At 36.0% G+C, this 26,119-nt stretch overlaps 2 protein-coding genes across 6 annotated transcripts; one reads left to right on the forward strand and one right to left on the reverse strand.

Annotated features, from left to right (window-relative positions):
- Positions 1 to 3,277: 3,277 nt before the first annotated feature.
- Positions 3,278 to 8,779, forward strand: LOC119987339 (probable transcription factor KAN2). Of its 4 annotated transcripts, none has more exons than XM_038832222.1 (6): positions 3,278 to 4,254; positions 4,464 to 4,540; positions 5,624 to 5,669; positions 5,770 to 5,932; positions 7,495 to 7,552; positions 8,145 to 8,779. In XM_038832222.1, exons 1-6 carry the CDS (start codon positions 3,591 to 3,593, stop codon positions 8,262 to 8,264), a joined length of 1,128 nt encoding a protein of 375 aa, XP_038688150.1. In that variant the 5' UTR covers positions 3,278 to 3,590; the 3' UTR covers positions 8,265 to 8,779. The 4 variants fall into 4 exon arrangements, with proteins under 4 accessions (XP_038688150.1, XP_038688149.1, XP_038688148.1 ...); XM_038832221.1 differs by having other exon boundaries at positions 3,279 to 4,254; positions 7,492 to 7,552; XM_038832220.1 differs by having other exon boundaries at positions 3,280 to 4,254; positions 8,142 to 8,779.
- An 8,635-nt stretch (positions 8,780 to 17,414) lies between these two features.
- LOC119987108 (lysine-specific demethylase JMJ706-like) lies at positions 17,415 to 25,588 on the reverse strand. Of its 2 annotated transcripts, none has more exons than XM_038831855.1 (11): positions 25,143 to 25,588; positions 23,477 to 23,861; positions 23,127 to 23,283; positions 22,828 to 23,047; positions 21,902 to 21,955; positions 21,746 to 21,825; positions 21,367 to 21,644; positions 20,830 to 21,225; positions 19,846 to 20,237; positions 19,373 to 19,690; positions 17,415 to 18,519 (listed from the first exon to the last, which is right to left on the reverse strand). In XM_038831855.1, the coding sequence occupies exons 1-11, from the start codon at positions 25,143 to 25,145 to the stop codon at positions 17,899 to 17,901; spliced, it is 2,904 nt and encodes a 967-aa protein (XP_038687783.1). In that variant the 5' UTR covers positions 25,146 to 25,588; the 3' UTR covers positions 17,415 to 17,898. The 2 variants fall into 2 exon arrangements, with proteins under 2 accessions (XP_038687783.1, XP_038687784.1); XM_038831856.1 differs by lacking the exon at positions 25,143 to 25,588 and adding an exon at positions 24,484 to 24,503.
- Between the last annotated feature and the right edge of the window lie 531 nt (positions 25,589 to 26,119).

A 26,119-nucleotide genomic window follows, 5' to 3' on the forward strand; every position in this document is an offset into this window, starting at 1 on the left:
ATGCCTGCCTCAACTTATAATACTTTCAACTTACTTATATATATATATATATATATATATATATATATATATATATGCATATATTTCAAAGACAACAATTAATTGCTCTCGGACGAGTTAGGACACGGGTGGAGGCTATCAATGGAATGACTAAACTAGTCAGTGGATTCGAGTAATCAAAAGAGGTCCCTTTTGATGGGTTAATAGTTATTATTGGTTGTGTACGTAGTATAACTATATATGTAAAGAGAGCGTGTGTGTATTTATAAATAGGGACCCAAATTTATCCAAAAAGGCAAGAAATTAAAGTAAAGTTAGCACAAGGCAAAAGTAACACTCACAATTGCTTATAGGCAAGTGTTAAAGGCAATAAAAAAAGCCTTTGCATCATCTTTTTTATGTGCCCAATGATAATTGATTCTACTTTTCTTTTCTTTATTTTTTTCAATAGAAAGAGGGATAAACCCCAAAATAAAAAAGAATGAGCCCTTTTGTTCCTAACAAGCTGGCTTGTTATATATATGTTGTTAATAATTTATATATATATATATATACTGTAGTTAATTTGACCAAATATGTTGTAATTAAATGTACTTAACAATTAAACTTAATAATAATCCTACCCGACAATTGTTGTTAAGAAGTCAAAAGATATAAAAACAACTTTTTTTTCTTTTTTTTTTGAAAGCAAATGTGGTCATTCAATTCAGTATAGCTAGTTAGATTGATTGGTTTATATATATACAATATATATATAAAGACTACAATGATTTACCGACAAAAGGAGGTCAAGCTATTAGGACCAACTTGCATATTCGATCAATTATTTTGCAAAATACAACTGTTGCATTGATTTAACTCATAATCAATATTTACCACACAATATATGTAGCAACTTGCTCGAGTGGGTGTAGCCACAAACTTCCGCAGTGTCATATTTTATGGTGTTGGACGAGTTATATACCGAGCGGCGATGGAACAAAATCTCTTCTTTCAAATTGTACAGAGGAAAATGTGAAGTATAAAATATAATAGGTCAAACTTCAAACGTAATAAGAAGCTTTTTTTTTTACTCCTGAGAATTCGAAAGTGTTACTTGTGTAGAGGAACGGGCTTTAGAATATATAAACTTACGAGTAGTAGATTAAATATCCTTTGTTAAACTATTAAAAACTACCACATTGGTAGTTTGTGATTGTATGATTCAACATATAAGGAGGCCCACACATCTTAACACAACAACTGGTATTGTTAGTCCATAACATCAAATTAAACATGACCAACTTCATTAAACACAAAGGACTATAACTACCTAACCTTGATGTCTAATAATGGGTAATCTTTTGATCACCTAGAGAAACTATATAGTTAGCAATACCAAATTTAGTATCGATTTGCATTTAAATGTATGAATTGAACAAATTTGTTAAGCATTATGTTTTCCAGAAAGAAATTAAATACCAAGCAATTTCAATCAAAATCTCCATTTGATTGTTTATCAATAAACAATCCAAAATGGCTCTAGAAAATGATGGAATACCTTATATATTCAATCCTCTTTCCAGATTAGAGAGATCATCAAATGTGTTTTTGATAGCTTTAGCATTGAAGAAGATATAAATCCACATTAATCCCACGGCCCTACGAGACCAATTGAAAGAATTATGTACAACCTCTTGATATTTAATATATGGGTCTAATTTTACCTAATTGGTGTGATCAAATATGTACATTCAAAGTTCAATTATTCACATTTCTAATTGATGGGTTTTTAATTTTTTATTCAAAATTCATAAATTTATATTGAAAACTAATAATTAGTTTTGAAAAAGGTACAATTAAGTAGAATTCAAAATTTAAAAGTTAAGAACTACGTACTTGGGTAATAGTCATGTTGGTGAATCTCTTTGAGACCAAACCGTATGGACTTGGGAGGTCTCGAGTTTTATTTTCACTGGGAGCGATACCTTTATGACCACTAGTTAGAATTTGACCCCAACCGTCTGGGCTTGGAAGGTTCTGAGTTCGATTCTCACTAGGAGCGATACCTTTGTGACCATTCATTAGACTTTGACCCAACTTATTTTGTCCTCAGGTGACAACTTTTGTGACCGTGGTCCGTCGAGTTTAGGCTCATATCGGATGTCGAGAGGGTAACCTTCAATTACAAAATAAAATTTAAAAGTTATGGGCCATGAATGGTATCATTGTAGAGATGTATTCAATTGTTTCAACAATTTAAGCTAGCAAGAGAAGGAAAATTCAACCAATCTACATTGTAGGCATTGATTCTTTCATGAATTTTGACTAACAACCCTTTTGTTCATCTGCACTGATCTCATGATCCAGATTAGATTGTCCATGCTGTGGAAACAATTGGTTATGCAATCAATGATCACAAACTAATTAGATTTTCCTGCAAAGCCAAACATATATACTCGTTCTGATATGGTAATTGGCTACAGAGAGTCTGAACTACTGATTAAATTCACTTTGCATTTTGGACATTCAACACATACATATGGGTTCTGACTACTGTATCTAGATGGTTGCAGCTAGCTACCTCAATATAATACATTTTTAAAGTGAAAAGGCATATTTACCACTACAAACCCACTTCTCTCCTTTGTTCTAATAAAAGGCAATTTTGACTTTCTCACTTACTTCTTTTATGATAGAACCATATGGTCCATATCCCTGTGCCCTTGTGAGACTACTGCCCATAAATTCACTCTCTCTCTCTAGAAATTGGGGAGTAATTAATAATGGGTGTAAAAGTAACACCTACATGAAGAACAAAAGAATGATTAGTGACAATAATAAGATGATTTTTCATGATGATCACAATGAGTGGCTGTGATTGGGTAATCATATATATAAAATCTACACACACACATATATGGGGGGGGGGGGACATTCATGGGTTTTGTGAAAAGAAGAACCAAACCATGAATTTCAGTATGTAAGAGTAGTAGTTGAGGACAAATACACACGTTAAAGGTTCCTAACACATAAAATCTTCCTTTTTTTATCCTTTAAAGATAGAAAAGAAAAGGAGTTAGTAATAAAAAGGAAAAAGAAAAGGAAGAATCAAGTCTCAAAACTTGTTTTACTTTTTTTTTTCTCTCTCTCAAGTATTTTTTTTTTTTCAATTTTTCTCTGCCTTCTCTCACCCTAGTACTACCCTACTCCCCACGTCCACAAAAGAGAATTAACACATTCTCTCTCTCTACATCTTCTCTCTCTCTCAAGTGTCATTTTCTCACATATACTTCATACAAAATAAACAACCATTCACTTCATACCTTGTCATCTCTCTCTCTTCTTTCTTCCTCTCAAAATCTCTTCTTTTCTTCTGCAACTACTCTCCCTCAATTTGATCCTCCCAAACAAACAAAACAAAACCCAGAAAATTTTAACCCTAATAATTCAAAACCCATCTGCCCAGATCCCCTGACAAATTCAAACCTCAACACATACATACTTCTATTAACTACACCACTAACAGAAAGGAAGAGCAAGAAGAAGAACAAAAGAGAGAGGATCTTGGTTAGTTAGGGTCTTGTTTGGGGTTTTGGTAATTAGAAGAGATGGAGTTGTTCCCAGCACAACCAGATTTGTCTCTACAAATCAGTCCACCAAACAGTACTACTACTAAACCCACATCAACATGGAGGAGAAGCAGCTCTACTACTGAAGAAGATATGAATTTGGGGTTTTGGAAGAGAGCTTTGGACTCAAGAAACTCTAGTTTTGATCTCTCACTCTCTAATACAAATCTCTCAAGGGTTTCTTCAGAGTCCAATAACTCCAACCACAACCACCATTTCCACACTCTTAATGCTAACAACAATATCTTCCAAACAAGCCACTATTTCCCTCCCCAAAATCATCAACTCCAAGGAGGGTTGAGTCAAGAACTTGGTTTCTTGAGACCCATTAGAGGAATTCCTGTTTACCGTCAAAACCCTCATCCTTCTTCTTCTCCTAATCAATTCCCATTTGTGCAACAATCTTTTAACACAATTACTTGTGCTTCTCAATCTTCTCCTTCTTCTATTAGAACTAATTTCGATAATAATTCAAGTGGTCTTCATCATCATCATAGGCACCATCATCAACCTCATATGATGAGATCAAGATTCATGCCAAGGTTTCCGGCTAAGCGAAGCATGAGAGCACCGAGGATGCGGTGGACAACGACACTCCATGGTCGCTTTGTTCATGCTGTTGAACTCTTGGGGGGCCATGAAAGTAAGTAAATAGTTCTTTTTTTTACTTCTCCTTTTAAATTTATTATTCTGTAAATCTTTTTTAGTCTTACATTTTTATTCATCTTTACATATATCTCTTTCTTTGTTGCACCATGAATATATAATATATATCAAGAATAAAATGGGAATTGAAAAAGAAATTCAACTTTTTTATTTCTTTCTAACTTATCTCTCTGTTGTGGGCTTTAGGGGCTACACCCAAATCAGTTCTTGAACTCATGGATGTCAAAGATCTCACCTTGGCTCATGTTAAATCTCATTTACAGGTAAATTAATTAATTAGTTATTCTGTGAATTGTGTGAATTATAATTTAGATGTCAAAATTTTTTTAAAAGTTGGGAAGTTTGTGTTTTCGATAGTGTAAATGGTACTTGCTGATGGTAATTATTAATCAAGAGAGCTTTAGAATACATTATTGTACTGGAGGTGTTAATGCACATATATATATATATACACATATATATATATATTGTGAAGATTACAAATTCCAATGTTTCCCTGCAGAGGGTTTTCTCAAATTCTTTTTCAACTAGATCTGATGCTTCTACTAGCTAGTAAACAGCTTTTCAACTTTGAAGAATGAACCAACTCTACACAGAGAGAGAGAGAGAGAGAGAGAGAGAGTACAATAACTAGTATTGATTCCAGAAAAGAAGAAAGACAAAGCCCGAGGAATTAAATATAAGGGTATTTGATTTTATATTTTTTATGGGGGGTGTTTGTTTTCTAGAGAAGAACATTTTGTGGAAAAAAATTGAAAAAGAAAGCAAGTACAAAAACGCCATCATTTCTCAATGATGGTCTTTCTAAGATGGGTTAACTTAACTAGGGTTAGTTACATACATGCATGCATGTCCATCGGTTCATGTATATGTATATATGTGTGTGTGTATATATACACACACAGAGGTGAGCATAAATGCTTGTGTGTTTGTGTGGTTACATTTATGTTTATCGCTCACTTTTTGCAGTTTGTCCTTGCACTGCAAATGTTGTCATCACCAGAGTCTTATAGATAACAGTGCATTTGGTTTCTTTTCTTGTTTTACGTACTCTTTATCTCCTTATGTGTGTGTTATGTAACTCTCATAACACAACCTCATTTGTGTATACAATACCAACATTCGTATGGATCTTAGTGTTTTTTGTCACAGCTATCACAAATATTAAAATGGACGCAAATGTTTTCACGTGGATCACGTGCATCTATCTCAACATCTAGAATAATTGGGATTAAAAAAAAACCGGAATACTAAGCATTTTCAATACAATACTGCAAAACTATTGATTATGCCTAAAACTGACATTATAATCTAAATATATATATATTTTTATTTTTTAATTTCAGATGTATCGGACAGTTAAGACCACGGATCGAGCCCCAGCTTCCTCAGGTTAGTTATTTAGTTTTGGTCACATTTTGTTGTGTGTATATATATATGTATGTATGTATATAAGTAAGATATTTTAACTTTTTGTGTGTGGAATGGACAGGACAATCAGATGTATTTGATAATGGATCATCTGGAGACACGTCAGAGGATATGATGTTTGATATTCAGAACCGAAGAAGGTCTGATCAATTACCAACTACTCCACAAGTAAGACTGAATAACCAGGACAAAGATTACCATGGCCTCTGGAGCAATTCTTCAAGGTTAGTAGTGAAACCATACCTACCATCTATACACACATACATATATATATATATATATTCTCTCTGCCTGTCTTTGTGTTCTTTGTGATTCTTTAGTTGGTTATGTACTGCATGCCTTGCTAGAGAGGAATGAGAGGACAATTTTTTTTTTTTTAAAAAAAGCTCTCCATATGGCTCATTTTAGGTTGAAATACTAGAACAATTCAAATTCGACATATAGACCATTTATCTTCATTATAGAAAATATCCTTAATTTTTATAACTTATTTCAAGGAAATTATGTGAGTAGATCCCCTAAACTTTGGTCTCGTTGTATAAACGGATCTAGGGCTCTGTAATTCGTAGACAATTATCATCTAATGATTTGAAAGGTGTGTTACACTAGATCACCCTTTTATATTTTCTCCACCAGACTTATTCTACACCATTGGATGAGAATTATGTACTCCGAAAAATTCCAGAGTTCCCTCATCCTGTATAAATACCCTCGATCTTTGGGAAGTGTTTATGCATATTTTTCTCTTATTTTTGTAACTAAGTGTCATAACAAATATGAACTTTAGGTTAAAATGCTATATTACATATATAAAGTTATATGGAATTGAAATGAAAACGGGATGATATGTTCTCTTATTTTTGTGTGTCATCAGAAATAGGAACTTTAGGTTAAAATGTCATCATAGAAAAACTTGTACGGAATTTTAAAAAAAAGAAGCTTATTTAGTTTAAAATCCTATATATTTACACTCATATGTGTATGTGTGTGTTTCTCTCAGCATCCATGCACAGATAGAAGAAACATTGATAGACAGACAGATAGATACATGCAAGAAATCACAAAAAGGGGAAATAAGTTCAGTGCATTTTGTTGTGTCAGTCCATGAATATGGAATTATGGAGAGCACTGAAACACCATGATAGGGTAATTATATGCACATCATCTCTTCTTCCTAGTAGTGGGTGAAAGCAAGTTAAAAAGAAAACCACCCATTCTCCCGATTCCAAGACACAAAATTGACATATATGTATATATATATACACATATATATACATACATATGCATATATATTGGAGAGATCTCTTTCCTGGGGATTTTGTGGGGTCCTCATCAGCTAATTGAATAGGATCCACAATTAGAAAACTTAGTATCTAAGCTATATAGCTAAAGAACCCTCCCATGGCCCCCTGTGAGAGGACCCATTAGTGGAAATCTTGGTGCTAAAGCTATACATACATGCAAGCACTCTGAAACTTCCTTTGTAAATGATCTCTGTTTTAATGTGTTTTATGGGTAAATGTGCTCTCCCATGGAGGATAAGGGTTGCATGGATGGATTCCAACCTTTTTCTTTTTCCAATCAAAAGCACATAAAATGTTATAAAGTGAAGCACCATAAACGGGACAGCAAAAGATTGCTTTCTTTTTAATTTTTATCAGTTTTTTTTTTAGAAAAACTCTTATTGCATTGCATGTAATGCTAATGCTAATGCGATGCATGGCTTCCCAGCGATGTGAAATATTCTCTCAATATGCATGTTTTTTTTTTTTTTTTTTTGTAGCAGAGAAGCTTGGCTGCATGGGAAACCAATTGATTCTGTTTCAAACATGCAATCTCTTGAGGTATATACTACTCTATATAATCTCACAAAATATATATGTGTGCGTGTGTGTGTATCATTTATTTCAAATTTTGTCCCTGGATTTGAAACTAAACCTGCATTGAATGAATTATTAAAGCCATTAACTGTGCAATTGATGAAAGCAGAACAAGGCAAATTAAGGCCTTTCAAAAGCTGTTTTAGTTATTAATAATGGGGTAATCTCTTCATTTTACAAGTCAAAAGTGTACAAACTATATGTAAATACTCTATGGTCTATACAACCTAAAAAGGCCTATGAATCCTGCTTGAATCATTATTTATTAGGCCAAGTTTTCAATGTATACAATCTGTTCATGAATAATTATTATATATAATGGACAAAACTGTAGGAGGCTTTGAATTTTCTATGTTCTCTTTTTCTTTAATAAATATTCTATTATTGTCTGAGTCAATATGTCCTTTGATTCCTCCAATCTTCACATACTTCTCTTGTATGCTAACTTCTTCTTTTAGTTAATTTATTGCCCTACTTTTTCTCTTCTTTTGGAGATTTCTATTAATGTCCAATTTTTAAATTTTATTATTATTTTTTCCTGAATTATTTACAGAAGAACTTGGATCCTAATAATTGCTTAAGCTTTGAGAGAATATCACCATCAGATGTTAGCTCTTCACCAAGCCCCAAGAAGCCTAATTTGGAGTTCACATTGGGGAGGCCAGCATTGTTATGATATATATATATGTATATGATTAATTATCTATACATGTCAATTTAGTTACTACTACTACAATGTAGTATAACTCATTTTGAAGTGATGATTATTTATATATCTCTTGAGGAAGAGAATCAGGTGCCCCAGCTGAGAAAATCAGAGGGAAAAGAAAAGAAGAAAGAGAGAGAGATAAAGAAAGACAAGGAGACAAGAAAGACAGAAAGCTAACAAAAGGCTAGAAGGGATTGGGAAAAAAGAGAAGAAGCAAGTCCTTCCTAATTCCTTAGCCTGTCAAGCTGCTGTGTGTGTGGGATCCAATTCCCATATATATTATTTATTATTCTAGTATTTTGTTTCTACGTAAATATAAAATCTATTTTTTTTAATTTCTTTAGTTCTTCTATTCTAGAGAGAGAGAGAGAGAGAGAGAGCCTTTTAACAATATGAAATGATACTTGGTATTTGTAATGGAGCAATTAATTAAATATTATGTGTTTTTGTTTATTTTTGCCTAATGAGTATTAGGGTTTTAATATTTTCTCTCTCTTTATATATATATATATTCATTCCTCGACTTTGTCAGCACATGCTTACTTTATTCACTTTTTCAACAAAGGAAAAAAGGGGAACAAGAATGTATCACCATCTATTAATTAAAGAAACTACTTAGAAAAGTAAAAAAAAAAAAAAAGGTGCATGGTGTGGACAGAAAATACAAAAAGAGGGAAGGCCATGAATGTTTCAAGCCAATGCATATTACTTTGATTTTCTTATTGTTTTTCAAACCCAAATGTGAGTACATGTGTTTGATGAATTTTTGTCATTTGCAGCACTTTACATTTAGTATTGATAAAGGTTTATACTTTGCTTTTCAAAAAGATGAATTTAAATCTCACTTCATGAAGGAACCTTCCATGAAAGTTCTAATTAACCAATATATACTGATTAATAAGAAAACAATTTTTGGTCTTTTGTTTTTCTTTTTAAACTCCTATTTGTCATTAAAACTGTTTATAGCCAAATTATTGGTCTTATAATTATATATAATAATTTAAAGAGAAGTCTGATTAGGAGGAGCTATTTCATCCAAAAAAAATGTTAGGAGGAGCTAAGGAGAAGTATGTTGAGAAGAACTAGTAGCAAAAGACAATTAACAATTCCCACTAAGTTTTTCATTTATTAAATGGGTCCAATTACTATGTATGTGTCTTTGTGTAAAAGTGTTAGGGACCCACAAACGCATCATCCTATCTTTTGATTGATGTAAGTGTAAGGACCCACAAAAGCTAGTGATTGAACTAGAGAGCGACATGGCAGTCACTGAGATCTCATTTATTGGGATCTCTATCACCTCTAGTCTTTGTTTGATTTGCACTGTGTCACCTAAACAATATGATCAAAAATCAAAATTTACCCTAAATGACATGCTTAATTAAAATATATTTAATAAAAGGAAAAGAAAACAAAGATGGACAGAAATATGTTATTAATTAGGTTTTTGAATTGGTTATTGTCACCCACTTTTGTTCTTCTTCTTAAATTATGCATGGAGAAAAGGCCTTAACATCTTTCTTGGGAGAGATTTGTGCATAAAATCTCTCTTTTTGAGGCAAAAGAGAAAGTTAAAGGTAGGGCATAAAAATCAAAGTGAAAAGATATGCAAACAATAATTCCTTTTTTTAATCATCTTTTTTTTTCTTGTATAGCTTAGGTTAGATGAGGCTTTAGTTGCACGTATGATTTTTGGTTAAAGAGTAAAGACAGACAATGGTGTTAAAATCCGGGACTATAAAAGTCTGTGAGGGAATGACTTTCCCTTTAATTTCTCAGCTTTTATTTGCCTAGCTAAACATATATGCATGAACATTGGCAAATCCCAATTTAGGACAAAAGAGGTGAAACGTTGGATTGAGTTAATCGGTCTAAGTGAACTTCCTTATCTTAGTCTATTAATGTGGAATTATAGAGTACTCTCTAATTAAGTTAGATAGTCTTGTTGTTTGTGTATATATATATATATACACACACTGAAACTCAAATCTTCATCCGTTTTAACTAAAATGTCCGAAAACCAACCATACACACTTGATTACAAATTGACAAGTGAACCCACCTTAGATAGCTACATTTTGTATTATTTAAGAAATAATTAATCTTATATAATTGATAATAACTTTATTAGTACTCTATCAAGATCGTAATATCGGATTGAGTGAGCGGGGCCACAAATATCTATCATGTCAAGTTTGGTGGTGTTGGACGAACTATCGAGTGGCGATAGGACTACGTCTCTTGTCTCACATCCCCTAGGAAAAATGTGAAATACATAATATAACATGTCAAATTTCTCAACTAATAACAAACATTTTTCTTAAGTTCGAATGTGTATGGGTTGATGCTAGGCCTAAGAATGACAAAGCCATGTAGACTAGCTAGCTTGAGCTGGTCCAAAATGTTATTCATACGGAGAGGCTTGATGTTACAACTTACAACCCATAACTCAAAATTTGAAATTTTTTATTAAATGCACTAAACTTATTAATATTTTTAAAAAACAAACAATTAATTAGGGTTTCAAGAAGAGGAGGGATGTGTAGAGGTTTTGAATGTTGAATATAATATGGGCAAATGAAGAGGATGAGTACAATCCTCTCTACGTAGGGGGAAAAAAAACAAAAGAGGAGGAGGAGGACCAGTGACTGAGACACAGACTGTTCATCACCCTAAAAGCCTTGAGCTACGCACCCTCTCTTCACCCTTACAGGACAGAGAGAGATCAGAGAGAGAGAGAGAGGGAGAGACAGTGCTGTTTTCTCTGTACACTCTCATTCAGTCATCTTTCATCACAGAATGTCAAAGTTAAAATTATTTATTCATCATTACACTATCATTCATTCTTGGCCCTACCCCCACAACTTTCTTTCCACGTGGAACCTTTTGTCCCATCCAACGATGTTGACACACCACACATCAGATCAGATCAATTTCTGCAAAAAGAAACTAAAAAAAAATAATTTAAAAAGTGACCTGTGAATTTGAAGTCATTGTGACACTATTTCTCACACAAACACCTTGTTTTCACCATACAAAATTAAACCCACCAGTGTTTTTGAGCAGCTCCATGTGGTGTGTGAGTATTCTTTGTTAAGCATAGGTTGGAATGGTGAAATTGATTGTAGTAATTCCTTGTTAATACACGAGAGCGCATGTTCAACTCCCACGCTAAGTTCTTTCGGGGTTTTTCTTGCATGGGCCTTTGGCCCATGAGAGATTCTCCCTGCATGGACGTTGACTCAGTCGTAACTGTCGTCGATGTAGAGCAGACTGATTTGGTTGCCCGAATTTAGAACTGACTCAGTAGTCCGATGAGTATGTTGAGCTGGAGAACTCTCAGTTACCAAGAAATTTTCTTCCTTTTGAGACAAAATGTTGTTGTAGTTGCCTAATTGGGCCCCACTTCATGTGTCACAGTACTGTACGTGACAGTGTATAGAATGCATGGGTATGGTACATTCATTCATACAAAACATAAATATTTGAACTTTGTTTTTAATTTGTTGCAGGCTGCCAGGCTCTGTGTACAATGGCAGGACACAGAGAAAGAGAGAGTCTTGTTACTCTCATCATCCCTTGAAGTTTTCTATTTGTTCATTTCTGCCTTCAGAGATCAAAGTTTCATTTCACGCTTACCCAATCTCTTTTGTTTCAATTATTTTGCCATCTATACATATATATAGATGTAACAATTACTATTACATGTATATATATATATATATATATTATATGATTTATGTGATCTTTTTTATGGCGTGAAGAAGCTGCCAAACTTGGATTCTGAATTTGGCATCCAATGTATACAGTTTGCAACAAAATGTGACAAAAGTTGTTTTATAAGACATGGAAGGAAACTTGTCATCTCATTCAAATTAACCTTGTAACTAATTAAGGCCCAAATTGAAGCAATTATATGACATATGAACATGAGAGTCTTGGTCTTGAATGGTGGACTAAAAAAGCTTAAAAGTTTGTTGCTTTTATATTTGTCTCCTTTTGGGTCATTAAAGATGTGCATATATTTTAAGAAGAAACTTTTGAGAAATGTCATACATACATTGTTAAAATAAAGATGTATTGAGTAGTTTATAAATCCACATATTTTTTTGACTTACTAAAAAGCGTTTTAAAATCGTGAGTCTTGAAAAATCCTAGAAGACCATGTAATGGGTTGTGCTTGGACTCGGAAAACCAGATATTATCATACAATGATAGTCAAGATTACGTAAGTGAGTACACCGATATTTTCTAACAAAAACATATTAACAATTAAAAAAAAAACACTAACTACTTTTTCCATGGTTAACAATTTTTGAAAAGAGAATGCGACATTTAAAATTAAAAAAAAAAAAAAAAAAAAACCCCCAAAGAAGATATGCTAAGACAAAAGACAAATGACAAAAAAAATCTCACAAGGCAAAGAAACTCAAATTCATTCTTACAACACAACGAATAATAAGGCGTGATTCTCGCGGGTGCCAAACGGTACGTTTTCCGTTCGTTTTGGAGGATTTTTTTTTTCAGCAAAACAACAACAATATATATTAACAGATAAAATTATATATATATTTTTTTTCAAAAAACAAAACAATATTTTCACACGTGTCAAGAGAAGTTGACATGTCAAGAGATATACGTACAGTCAAAGGCACACACGGACAGCGTATGAGCCAATGAAAAGAGGAGAGAGGCGAGAAGGCCAAGGCAAATGATTTTGCAATCCATTGCTTTATGATAAGAGGCCTCGATGACAGTGCTGTCAGATTAGCCAGTGATGATGGCAGCTTTGTCCTTTCACATCTTTGGTCAGCCTATCTCGGGCAGTTGATGGAGACCATACCTTCACTTGCCCCTCCTTTGAGGGCACTCTTGTCTCCTTGTCCTTTTGTGATCATTCCATTCGGCCCTAAACCATGGGCCTTAATGGGCTGGGCTCCATATCAGTTGTCTTTAAGCACACAACATAATTCCTTAACAGATCCCAAGAGTTATATTCCAGTTATCTCAGTTGTTGAACCGGACGCACAATATCTAAATGAATTCGTGAGCTTCGCATGTCTCACATGATACACGTGAAATCTCGTGCATACAACTTAACAGTTGGGATAAACATATGTAGATTAAGTTTGATGTAGTTAAGATAGGATAAATTCCATTACCAAGAAAGAGAGGAGGACAAAAAAGATGGTTCATTCTTAATGGCATGCCTTGCATCTTGGTCACTCTCAACCATAAACCATTCAATATTATTGTATTCTAAAAAGGAATAAAAGACAACTAATTGGGTATTGGAAATTAAGTTGAATAAAGGCAAGGATGCATGAAAAAGGTGAGACGAGAGAATTTGAATCTTTCATTCATAATTTTTTTTTTTTTGATACCAAGGAGGGGATACCCACAAGGACAAACAAACTAACTATTCAGCATTCCTGACTACACGTATAGGCCAAGATACTCCAATAACATCTTCTCTTAACATCTCTATAATATCCACAGGAGGTTGATGAAGGACCAAAACTCCACGATCATGCTTAAGAGCCAAATTTGCTAACAGATCTGCACATCTGTTTCCCTCCCGAAGCACATGACAAATATTGACCTCCCAATCTTTCTTCAAAAGATCACAACATTTGTAAATCAAATTAGAAATAGGAATATTTGGAACACAACCATCCTGCAGCCAGGAGGCCACAACAAGCGAATCTGTCTCAAGAAAAACTTTTCGAAACCCATTTTGCCATGCCAAAGAAAGACCCTCGAATACTGCCCAAAGCTCAGCCTCAACTGCACTACAAATCCCGATATTAATAGAGAACCCAATCAACCATCTCCCTCTAACATCTCGCACAAGGCCCCCTCCTGCAGCTAAGCCAGTCATTCCTTTACAACAACCATCTGTATTAAGTTTGACCCACCCATCAGGAGGAGGAGACCACCCAACAAACTCCAACATCACCCTTTTATTAACACTTATACCATTCAGTTGCAATTGATTAGCAAATGCTCTTTCAATTTCAGCCATATGGAGTTGAAACCACTCCACTTTCACTGCCAAAGACAAAACTTTATCATTGAACACATACTCATTTCGCCACTTCCAAAGACACCAAAGAATTACAGCAAACATCGCGGCCCAATTAGAAGATAAATTGCGAGCATCTCTCCCACATATATTATAATGAAGCCAATCATTAAAGCCCAAATCAGCTTGAAAACTCAACTCTTGATCTGGAAGAATGGCTTGCCAAAATTGTTTAGCTCTTGGGCATCTCCTGAAAATATGATTCACATCCTCATCAACACCACTACAAAGCTTACAGCTAGGATCACCTGTAAATCTTCTCTTAAAACGCTCCGAGTTACACATTATACGTTGATGAGTAAGCTGCCAAATAAACACTGTAACTCGTTGAGGAACATTAAGTCTCCAAATTTTCGGCCAAAGAGGATCTACATTCAACCCACCTAACCCAACGGTGGCCATATAAGCAGATTTTACCGAGAATTTTCCATTATTTGATAAACCCCAACAAATACCGTCTTCCATATCATCCTCCTCACGCACCATGAATGCCGTTAGTTGCTGCACTATATTTTCAGGTAATAGATGATGAAACTTCGCCCATATCCAACCCAGTCCGCGCTGCCAATAACAAGAGATCATCTTGTGCTTTTCCACCAAAGAAATATCATGCAAGCATACATCAATGAGAGGGCTATCCCCCATCCAATGATCAAGCCAAAACCGTGTTCTCCGACCATTCCTCACCAACGCCTTCACTCCCTTATGCAAAATATTGCCAGCTTTCACAATACCACGCCATAAGTTTGAAGATCCTTGCTTCCCTTTGAGATTCACAACACTAGGATTCCCTCTCATATATTTACTTGAAACTACCTTAGCCCACAAATTTTGTTTTTCATTGAGAAGCCTCCAGCCCACTTTAGCCATAAAAGCATGATTAGTTTGCTCCAATTTCCTAATCCCAAGTCCTCCCATTTCAATTGGTCTGGTAACTTGCTCCCAACTAACAAGACTAACCGGTCTCTTATCTTCACTACCTCCCCACAAGAAGCGGCGTACAAGCCTCTCAATATGCAAACAAGTTTCCTTCGGAAGCAAAGCCGTTTGCATTACATATATTGGAATAGTAGTCAAGACGGATTTCGCCAAAGTGATACGACCGGCAAATGATAAGTGTCTAGTTTTCCAACCTTCCAAACGAGAAGAAATACGATCCACTACATATTGATACTCCTTGGAACTTACCCGACCATGGATTGAAGGGGTACCCAAATATTTGCCCAAATTATCAGTGAGAGGGATCCCTGACAATCTAGAAATATCAGAAGCAACACCCTGATCCACATTCTTCGAGACATAAATACTAGATTTCTGGAAACTAACACGCTGCCCCGAGCTTGCACAAAAAAAATTTAAACACTCCATTACCACCTTTATTTGATCCACCGAAGCTTCAGCAAATAATACCATATCATCCGCAAAAAACAAATGAGATAAAGCAGGTCCATAAGGAGACAGTTTAATAGCCTTCCAGGCTCCAGACAAAACAGCATTATTTATCAGGTGACCCAGCCTTTCAACACAAAGCACAAATAAATAAGGAGAAATAGCATCGCCTTGACGAACCCCTCGACTTGGCTTAAACCAATCCAACTGTTGGCCATTCCAAACTATGGACATGCGGGAAGTAGAAACACAACTCATAATATTTCATTCATAATTACTAGCTTTTAATGCATTGATGCGACATATGGTGAAACATTTCCTCTGCAATATGACACAGCAACAAATAGGGGAGAGAGAGTCTTTTTTCCTTTTTATAATTTGGAAGCAGTTGAACTAGGAATCCCAAGTATTTTTTTCTCAATTATTCAAAATATTTGGATGGATGCATACATTTTCATATGAATTACGTGCGTCCATCTCAACATTTAAGTTAGATGAGACAAAAAAACATATTGAAATCCTTAATATTTTCAATGCGAAAATAGGAGAGACTCCTTGATTGGGTTATCTGTATTTTGGTCATGTTTTTGTGGACTTCCATGCACTCTGCGCCAAAACCACCTTTAAAGGGCACCCTAAGTTGTGGACCACCTTAAGAAATGCATCTACTACACTAACAAAAATGATAAAAATGGATGTGATTTTCAATGGGCTCCTTGTTATGATGTCGCAACATTCAATGAATGAATGTCACACATTGCTTGGATGCTTTTTGAATGGTTTTAACTGGAATTCCTAACATTCTTGCTTCTCTAAACACAGGAGTTCTTATGAGGAGAATAGAATAACAAAACACATCATCAGCAACACTTGCTCTCCTCAAAAATTCAAATTCAAATTCCAAAGCCTGAACGGTAATGTCAGTGTGAGGAGTGGACTCATTTACGTTGAAGGCCCATGTTTGGGGATTGGGCCCTCCCAAAGATATTCGATTCACGTCAATGCTGCTGCTGATTGAACAACGGGTCTTCTATGGGCCCAGTACTTTGCAACTAATATGTCCATGGCAATAGAGGCCCATATGTTACCTGTCCTCGGTGCAAAAGTCCTTTTCGACACAGAGAGGTAGATGATATATATCATAACAGTTGTACATTATTGTCCACATGCGAGCAGTCAACTACCATGTAGTACTAAAGCTTCAACTTTACAAAAAGGCCTTATTTAATGTACTTAACAGTAGATAGATACGAGAAAATCACTTAATTCATGATAAAAATGAATGTAAAAAATGAATACACGTGATGGATTCTCATTGATATTCTCATAAACTCGTGTAATCGAACACAAATTTTTAGGATAAAAGCTTTGACGATGATGATCAGTAGATAGAGATATAACCAAATAGAAGGGACGAAATCAACAATATAGCCGTTCCTGCTTCTGCGCATGACTGGCCCAGGCATCTCAGAATTCAATCAACAGAACTTCAGGTGACATATTCCCCAACAACAGATGAGCTTCAATAAATATTCAATGGACCTTAAAATCATCAAATCATTTCTCATGCTATATATCAAACATGAGCCACCAATAATATAAATGCAAGCTAGAGTGAAATTAAAAAAAAAAATGATCAAATATGACAAGAGACAAAAGCATTTCTCGGAATTTATTCGAGTAGTCCCTTGCTAACAAAAGAATGGAGAATGTAAATCAAGGGCAGCAGCAATACTGATGTTAAATGGAGAAGTGGAAATACCCACTTTCCTCTGTAAGAATTAATTGGACTGCTAACGTCAAATTTACATCCAAGTTACTAACCCCCAAATTTTGAACTTTGCAGGAAGGTTCTCCTGCCAAAGAAGGAAAAATACCCCTGGCCAGAGAACCCAAAAATCACATTCCGTGGAAGGCACCCAATTTGAGGCCCTACACAAAGAATAAAAATTTTGCCCTAAACTTGGTTAATTTTAGCCACTGCTCCCCAAACAGATCTTGCAGGCTTGCCTTGTTCGTTAGAACCCCCCACCATTAGAGAAAAATGAAGTTAGCGAGTCGGCCTCTAGACATTGCTCCAGAGGCAGGTCAACCAGATCTACTGTCATTCTTGACCCAAGGGCCAATCTATATCCTTCTCTGTGAGCCTAAAAATGAGGAATCGTACTTTGTGATCTTCTTCCCCAACTCAAGCTGGAATCTGTCTACTCTGCTGCGTTCTTGCTTTCTACTTGGTTCATCATTTGCCAACTTTTTGAACTTAATAGATATAGGAATCATACTTCCATTAGCAAGCCTCTCCTTCTGGCCCTCTTTAAAGTTAGAAGTGGAATTGAAGGTTAGTCCAGCAGTTCTCCGGTAATCTGATGACATTGATTGCTCATTTCTTCCTTCAGGTAGAAGCCTGTCCTTCTGACCCTCTTCAAAGTTAGAAGTGGAATTGTAGGTTAGTCCAGCAGTTCTCCGACTCTCTGATGACATTGATTGCTCATTTCTTCCTTCAGGTAGAAGCCTGTCCTTCTGACCCTCTTTAAAGTTACAAGTGGAATTGTAGGTTAGTCCAGCAGCTCTCCGACTCTCTGATGACATTGATTGCTCACTTCTTCCTTCAGGTAGAAGCCTGTCCTTCTGACCCTCTTTAAAGTTAGAAGTGGAGTTGCAGGTTAGTCCAGCAGTTCTCCGGCACTCTGATGACATTGATTGCTCACTTCTTCCTTCAGGTAGAAGTTTCTTCAATCTTTTAAGCCCCTGTTACATATGAAATTAAAAAGTGAATAAAAATTGAAAGCAAGAATCAGAGCCCACCGCCACTGGAAAATAATATATAGAGCTATGACAATAAAAACTCCAAATGATTTGATTTCATTGAGGGCAAGCATTGAGCTAGCCTAGTATACAAGGATATTCAGGGGCTCAATGTAATTGGAGACCACCAATCCATGGAACTCAGGTGGGTGCACACGTTAGGAAATGAAGTCAATAAAAATTTCAGAACATACAAAAAAATTGCATCTATCAAGTAACTATTCGACAGAAGTGTCCAAATTTGTGCAAATCAAAGAGCAACCTGGTGCAGAGGGTTAAACAGCACTCAACTCTTATTAAACCAACTACATATCAGGGCATTTAAATGATGGAAAATCATTATGCATTTCTAACTTGATTTTATTTGAAGCACAGAAACCTGCATGGTGTAAGATTGAAGCTAAACACAAAAGCAGATGGTAAAATGATTAAAAAAGTATATGTTTCTGGAATTTAAATCCAACAAGACACAAAGATGTATATTGCAAAAGCAAGATATTCAGTTAAAGAAAAAAATAAATGAATACACCTTAAAAATCCAATACACAAAAACATCAAAGAGCAAAAGATCAGAAAAACATGCTAAGGATCCACTGAAATGTCATTGACCTATACATGTTTATTGCACTTGTACAGTGAATAAAACGTATTCCAGCCTCGAGTTATAAAAGTTCATCATTCAAGCACAGATAATAGAGATGCAGTGGACAGGAATTCGCCATTTAAACAAAATTATTTTCAAGAACAGCCTAGAAGAAAAAGGCATTAAAATTAAGAGGTCTGAACAAGATCAAACCTGGTATTCAGAACTCCTCGATGATATGACATTATTTGCATTTCTTTTATCCACTTTCATAGATGATATGCCATTATTTGCATTTCTTTTATCCACTTTCAAAGATGGACGCCGTTTAACTCTAAATATCTCTGAATCAGAACCGTCACTGTCTTGGTCCATACTAGCCTTAGGCTCTGATACATAATTTCTTTGCTGTGTACTAAAGCATTCATCTCGTGAGAGAGAGGACAGAGAAGAATCATATGTGCAATGTGATATTTCTTCAGAGAATGTCTTAGAATCAGTACTCCCCAAGTTAGCTCGCACCAGATGCTCCTACAGTGAAACAAAAATTGAAATTGCACTTCAATTAAATAAACCATTGAAGTATTATAAATCTTGCTAAAAGCGCAAGAGTGAAACCAGGACTAAAAAATTGTAAATAATATGAAAAGAGAAGCAACAAACTGGAAACCAGAAAGACGCCTTACATTTCTGGGCGTAGATGAAATTCCAAAAGGCACCAAACTCAAAGCTGCGCAAGAAATGGAGGAATCTGAAGTTTCAGGTCTAAATTTTCTTGTGCTTTTGTTCAATGTAGGCTGGTGATGAATTGGCTCTCCTGAATTAGCCAGAGTAGAATTCTCATTCATAGAAAATCTAACCTCACAATAAGGAGCGTATCCTTCCTCGACAAATCCCTGGCACATGTATGGGGCAGGATACATGTACAAATCATCGCCACTTTTAGTTAGCTGCAAAATCTCCTCTAATATTCCATCTTCCTGCTCAAAGTTCTTTGCTGCGGCTTCCATTTCTAAAATGTCATCCCTCAAAAACATAGTACGACTTCTCCCACATGAGAACTCAAGGGACTCCATATCTGGATAGAGCATCAAGATCATCATAATCAATCAGTGGGACAGAATATAAAAAGGTTAACAAACGATTTAAATTAATGGTTTTGGATTGTTTTGCCGATAAAAGTTCAAATGAATGGACTCTTTATGATCAACTGTAAATGACTGGGAAATTTTCTTCCAAGAGTAATTGTCAGCAATAGTAGCAAGCAGCAGACAGAACTCTGCCAACCAGTTTGCATTTTATCATCATTGCCAGAGGCAAAAATAACTGAATGAGGTCGACAATGGTAATTAATGGTAATTTGATAATTTCCAATTTGGCCACAGGTGGTAACAAGTTATTCGTAATGTAGCAAACTACCAGTGGTCAAGAGTCAAGACAGTCAAGAGCTACTGGGGGCCAATGAGTGGGGGATAGAGATCTATAAAACTACAAACCAACAATGTGAGACTTGTATGCAACTCGAGAAAAAAGCATCCAGTCCAATACATTAAATTACTTTTCTGAATCTAAACTTAATTTTCTATTAACCTTAAAAAAAGAAATTCTTGAACTATTTTCAGTGAAATAATGGAGCCTTATTCTAAAACAAAGTGCTGAACAGAACATACCATGGTGAAGACACACTGGATGCAAGCAACAGCTGCAGTTAAGGAAAGCTATGTAACAATCTCGTTTGCATAAAGTGCATAGAATTGTTCCATGAGGATTCGGAGAAAGACCGATACATCCCCGTGATTTCATAAGAGACCAGCGAGCACGATGCTGGAAACGCATAAGTTTCACAAAAGAAACCTTAACACAATGTTGAGAGGTAAAGTCTGTAGAAGAATAATCTGGGTCTTCAAGTTCTAAACTCGTATGAAGAAACATTGCTTCTTTGCACAGAAGCTCCTCATGAGAAAGCAGAGGCATTCTGTTGAGAAAAGCATAACGGCGGCTGGCTACAGCCCCCAGAGGAAACCAGTCACCAATTGCAAAGTTCACAGCCTCCCCACAGTTAAAACCTACACATTTACAGCGGGGAAAGAAGAATAAGTAATCGTTTCCATATTTCAGAGATGCAAGATAAATGAGATTTGGAAATCATATTCAACAATAATTGACATAGTTCAAATCTCCAGCAGCTAAAGTTCAAGCTATCTTACCGTGACTAAACCCGGCATGATATGCTCGAGGGAAAGTAATTACAAATTCCCCCGGCTTTTGTACAGCCTTGTACACAGGAACATCATGTTCTAACAGAATACTTGGAGGAAACAAAGTTGTTTTCCCCAGAAGTACGTCAAATGCTCCATCCTCCCCATCAGTGGATAGGATATCTTGGGTATAGACATGTTCCCTAACCACCTTCTCAAATTTTAAAGCCGCATGACCCGGAATGCCATACCAAGTTTTTGCTGCCCCACAGTGATGATAATTAATGCTGCAACAACAATATGTACAAATGTGAGCTAGGACTATTTTTGAAGAAATACTTTCTTCCTTTGCTCTCTTATTGTCAAATGTATTCAAATAATCACATACCTATACAAATAATGATCTTCCACGTGCCAAGCGAACATGCTAAACAGCATCCCAATGTAAAGCATGGGCTCAGTTACTCCCTGAAATACAACCATTGTGAGCATGGCAGGGCATAAACAACCAACGACTAAAATTATTATTTTATTGTCGACTTACAGGAATAGCAGTTTCCAAAAGACGCAAAATGGACTTTGGCAGCCGAGAAAGTTTCTGATATAAAAGGTAGTAATTAATATACAAGAATAATTAGAACGCACATGTAAAATCCAGAGAGCTCACAACATTATCAAGGACCAATGTATAAACAAAAATATAATAAATAAGAAAATAGCAATCCAGGCAAAATCACGTTGCATAAAATACCATTTATGCTTCTCTTGTTCACCACCCAAATAAACTCAACACAATGTTTCTTTTGTTATCAACATATTACATACACATCGGAAAAGGTTGCAAATTCTAAGGCTCTGGCATGTTATGAAGCATATTCTGATTATCATAACTTCAAATCCACATAAGTCTGAGCGTATATTGCAAAAGATAGGATTCAATGCAATGAGGAGCTTTAGGCCTAGTTGTAGCCACTTTTTAGAATTTCGAACAGGTTAAATGTTTAGAATCCTCATGCATACTAAAAACAACTTATAAAAATCATTATTGAAAGGTAAATAACTCATGTGCACAAGGACATATAGGAGCAATCTAGAAAGCCAAAGGTCATATAGGAGCAACGCATAAAACCAATCGAATTCAATGGCGTCTCTGTAGAGATTTATTAGGGTGGGGTTAACCCTTGGTGCCTTAACAATACGATTCTTCTTTTGCTGCACAGAAATATACCATCTCCTTCTAAATGCATGAATTCCAGGTCCATCTTTATCACAAATATCCATATTTTACTACTCAAACCATTGGATACTACATGAGGAAACACAGCCCCCATATTTGTAAAGTATATTTCTCCAAAGATAAAAAATGATTGTCAACCTATTTCTACAGAAGAATGTATGCCACCTCAAAACAAAAAAATTAATATCAGAAGAAAATACGGGTAAATATTTTGAGTGGAAATAAAGCAACACCTTCAAGTTCCATTTGCTACTTCCAAGTGGATCGTTGGGAGAAGAGGAAAAGGCACTACCATCAACATCGCATGCGTACTCAACGGTTTCGGTGTTTCCACAAGCAATTTCACGCCAAAATTCTTTTTCCAAGTATGAAGCAGGAAGACAACCGGCACTATAGTATCTACGAGCAAAAACCTTGTTCGCCATTTTCTCAAATTCGCGGAAAGTATAGTTTCTGAAAAGTGGTACTGGTACTCAGAACAGAGCAACAACATTCGGGCTAATTATATCGTGTTTTTCAGAAGAACACTCACCTTCCACTCATGAAGAAAGTGACTCTGTCATCAGTATCCCACTCAGCGAGACGAAGAGGTTGCACCCTAGTAGTAAATTTGAATCCTGCTTTCTCCTTCATTAGTACAACGCCTGCAGGGACAGACGCATTCAGAGGGGAAATGATCTTGCACATACCTGAAAAATTAAGAGCAGATATTAGCAAATAGTGGGCCAAAGTGCATTCAAGCCATGGAAAGAGAAGTAATGCGAAGACTACACTATTGGATAAATACTCCATACAAATACCCAAACTGTTCCAAGTTTCCTATCAGCATGTTATCAGCTATGACCCACTTTAAACAACCATGACTCAGAGAAGCAGCATTACCATATCTTGAAGCTTCCGGAGCAATCCTCTGCAAATAAACTAAAGGATCCTCAAACTCCTCTTTTGTCGGATAGTATATAGGACACTCCGGAATTCTTGCAGTCCATTCTAGATCACTTGTATCAAACTTATCCACCTTGCGCTTTGGAAACGCATCCTTTCCAATTGAAACACCACGTGACTGTGATGATGAATCTGCAGTACCATGTATTCTCACACCACATGCTGCCGCAGACCTCAGAGCCTCTCCTCCGCTTCTACTCATCATGTTGGTAACACCAATTGTCTCACTGACAATGATGGATTTCATTCGTTGAAGCCTTTTGTGCTTGATAAATTCTAACCCATTTCTAGCCTCTTTAGACAAACAGGCCCTTCCTTCCACCTGTCAGAGATGAAAGGAATTAACCAAAAACAGGGGGGAAAAGAGAAGGTAGAAGGACTCAATTACAAAGAATGTATAATAATACATAAATCTGGTGCATAAACAATTGAAAGAAGATAGTCACTTAGTCAGATATTTACACATAATGCTCAAAGTGCAAATTTCTAAGGGATTCATTGTACACTACATAAATCCCAAACTTCAAGATAGTTAACAAACTTAGCCATTTGATCACACTTGTACTGTGGCCAGTTTGCCAAAACACGGTTAGTGAAGGTTTGAATATATACAGCACTCAAAGCAAAATATAAAATAAAAAATAATTCAAACAGCCACAAAGCATTTCTACAAAACTATCATACATGTATGTCATGTAAACTGCAGGAGTACAACACATCCCATATGACACATACTGCACATCACATTCAGCAACCAGTAGAAAAACGATTCATGAATCCGCAATTGTCTTCTAACATGCAATTACAATACCTAAGTAGACCATAAAATACAAACAATAGAAAAGGTTTTCCAAACTTTCTCCAGCTAAACCAGAAAAGTCCAAATGACATGGTAATTCTTTCTTTTTCACTTGAAAAAGTGCAAAATATTGAAGCAGCCTTACCTAGGTATTCACAGCACACAGAATTACAGAATAAAGAATTGAAGCCCTGAGACTTTGAAGATCACCAACTACAGCATATTGCATACATATGAGTCAACTAATCAACCGTCTCACCCAATAAATTATGTTCCAACAGTGATAAGAAGTCTGCTGAGTACTGCAAACACTCTATATTCTGTGTCCAAAAATTGATCTCTCACTCGGTACAAATTTCAACAAAAGAAGCTCAAATGGACTCGAGACAAGATACGACCATATCAACACTCGTTATGATGGCTTTCCTGTTCCCACTCTCATCCTTATCCAGATGAAAATCAGAACACGGAAACAACTAAACCAAGCGTCCGATACATTTTGGCGATTTCACCTCCAATCAAACCATCTCTCAAGAGTTAAAAAAAAATTGACAATTTCCGCTAAGCTACAGACCATGAAGACATGATAATAGTCAAAGTTTCTCCAGAAAGAGAAGGAAAACTTAAACTAAAAAAAAAAATATGACTACCTTAAAAAAACAGAAGAACGCCTAAGATCTGAGCAAGAAAAGATTGCGGGAGAAATATAATCCATCATATCTAACCAGAGACTTCAACAACAATCAGCAAAGCAAAGGACGACAAAAAATTACAAGAAAAATAACAAATATATAAATCACATACCATCTCATTCCGCAAACGCCGCCTATACGCCTCCGTCTTAAACTCGCAAAGAATCGAACCCAACCGCTAAAGAAAAGAATCCAAATCCGAAAACCAAACCCTAGATCACGATCTCGTCCTCCTACCAAAACAAAGCCTTCAACGACCGCCAACCGCCCCACATTCTCTCAAAACGCGCCAAACAATAAGCGACCGAGTCAAACTCGGAGATCCAAAACCGAGTCACAAAATAGGAACATATGTTTCGAGAATAAAAATAGAATGTGAAAAGGAATGAGTTAGTCTCGGAAAGTCAAGTTTATTGGTCGCCGGCGAAAGCAACAGTGAGCGGTTTGCCGGCGAGAAGAAGACGTTTACCGGCGTAGTCAGGATAAACAGGATAGAGAGAAAAGTACAAGAAAGAGAGAGAGAGAACCGGAAGGCTTAGAAAACCGAAAAAGAACACAGAGCGAATGATATGTTAGTATTTATACTACTTTGACAATTAATTGGTAAAAATAAAATTTGATTGCGGAAGGAAGGAAGGAAAGTGGTAGTTGTTAGGTGGTTCAACCAAACGCCTTGCCGCCCAAAACGCGTTTTTTACTTCTTCAGCGTTCGCGGGTGTCAACAGACAGACCTGCTATTGTTATGACCATATTACCCTTGGCTCTCGGATTAGGATCCGATCTTTGACATGGATCCACGCCTTTTCAATTGGTTGGGTATAGGTGACTAATTAGGTGGTCGGATTAACATCAGAAAGTGTCTAATTGGGTTCACCAAGGTGATTTGCATAGGAGAAAATATAAGTCAAGGGGTCCCGAATTTGTTATCGGGTATCTCTCTTATGTCAAGTCAATTCAAGGTGTTATCAATGGGGATTGTTCGGTGCTCAGAGCGCGCTCTCTCTTTAAATTAACAAATAAAAGTGTACGAGTGTAGGGTTTGTTGGAGATCCCATAGGTGACTAATTAGGTGGTCGGATTACCATCAGA

This window comes from Tripterygium wilfordii, chromosome 20 (genome assembly GCF_013401445.1).
Source record: "Tripterygium wilfordii isolate XIE 37 chromosome 20, ASM1340144v1, whole genome shotgun sequence".
NCBI classification, from domain to species: Eukaryota; Viridiplantae; Streptophyta; class Magnoliopsida; order Celastrales; family Celastraceae; genus Tripterygium; species Tripterygium wilfordii.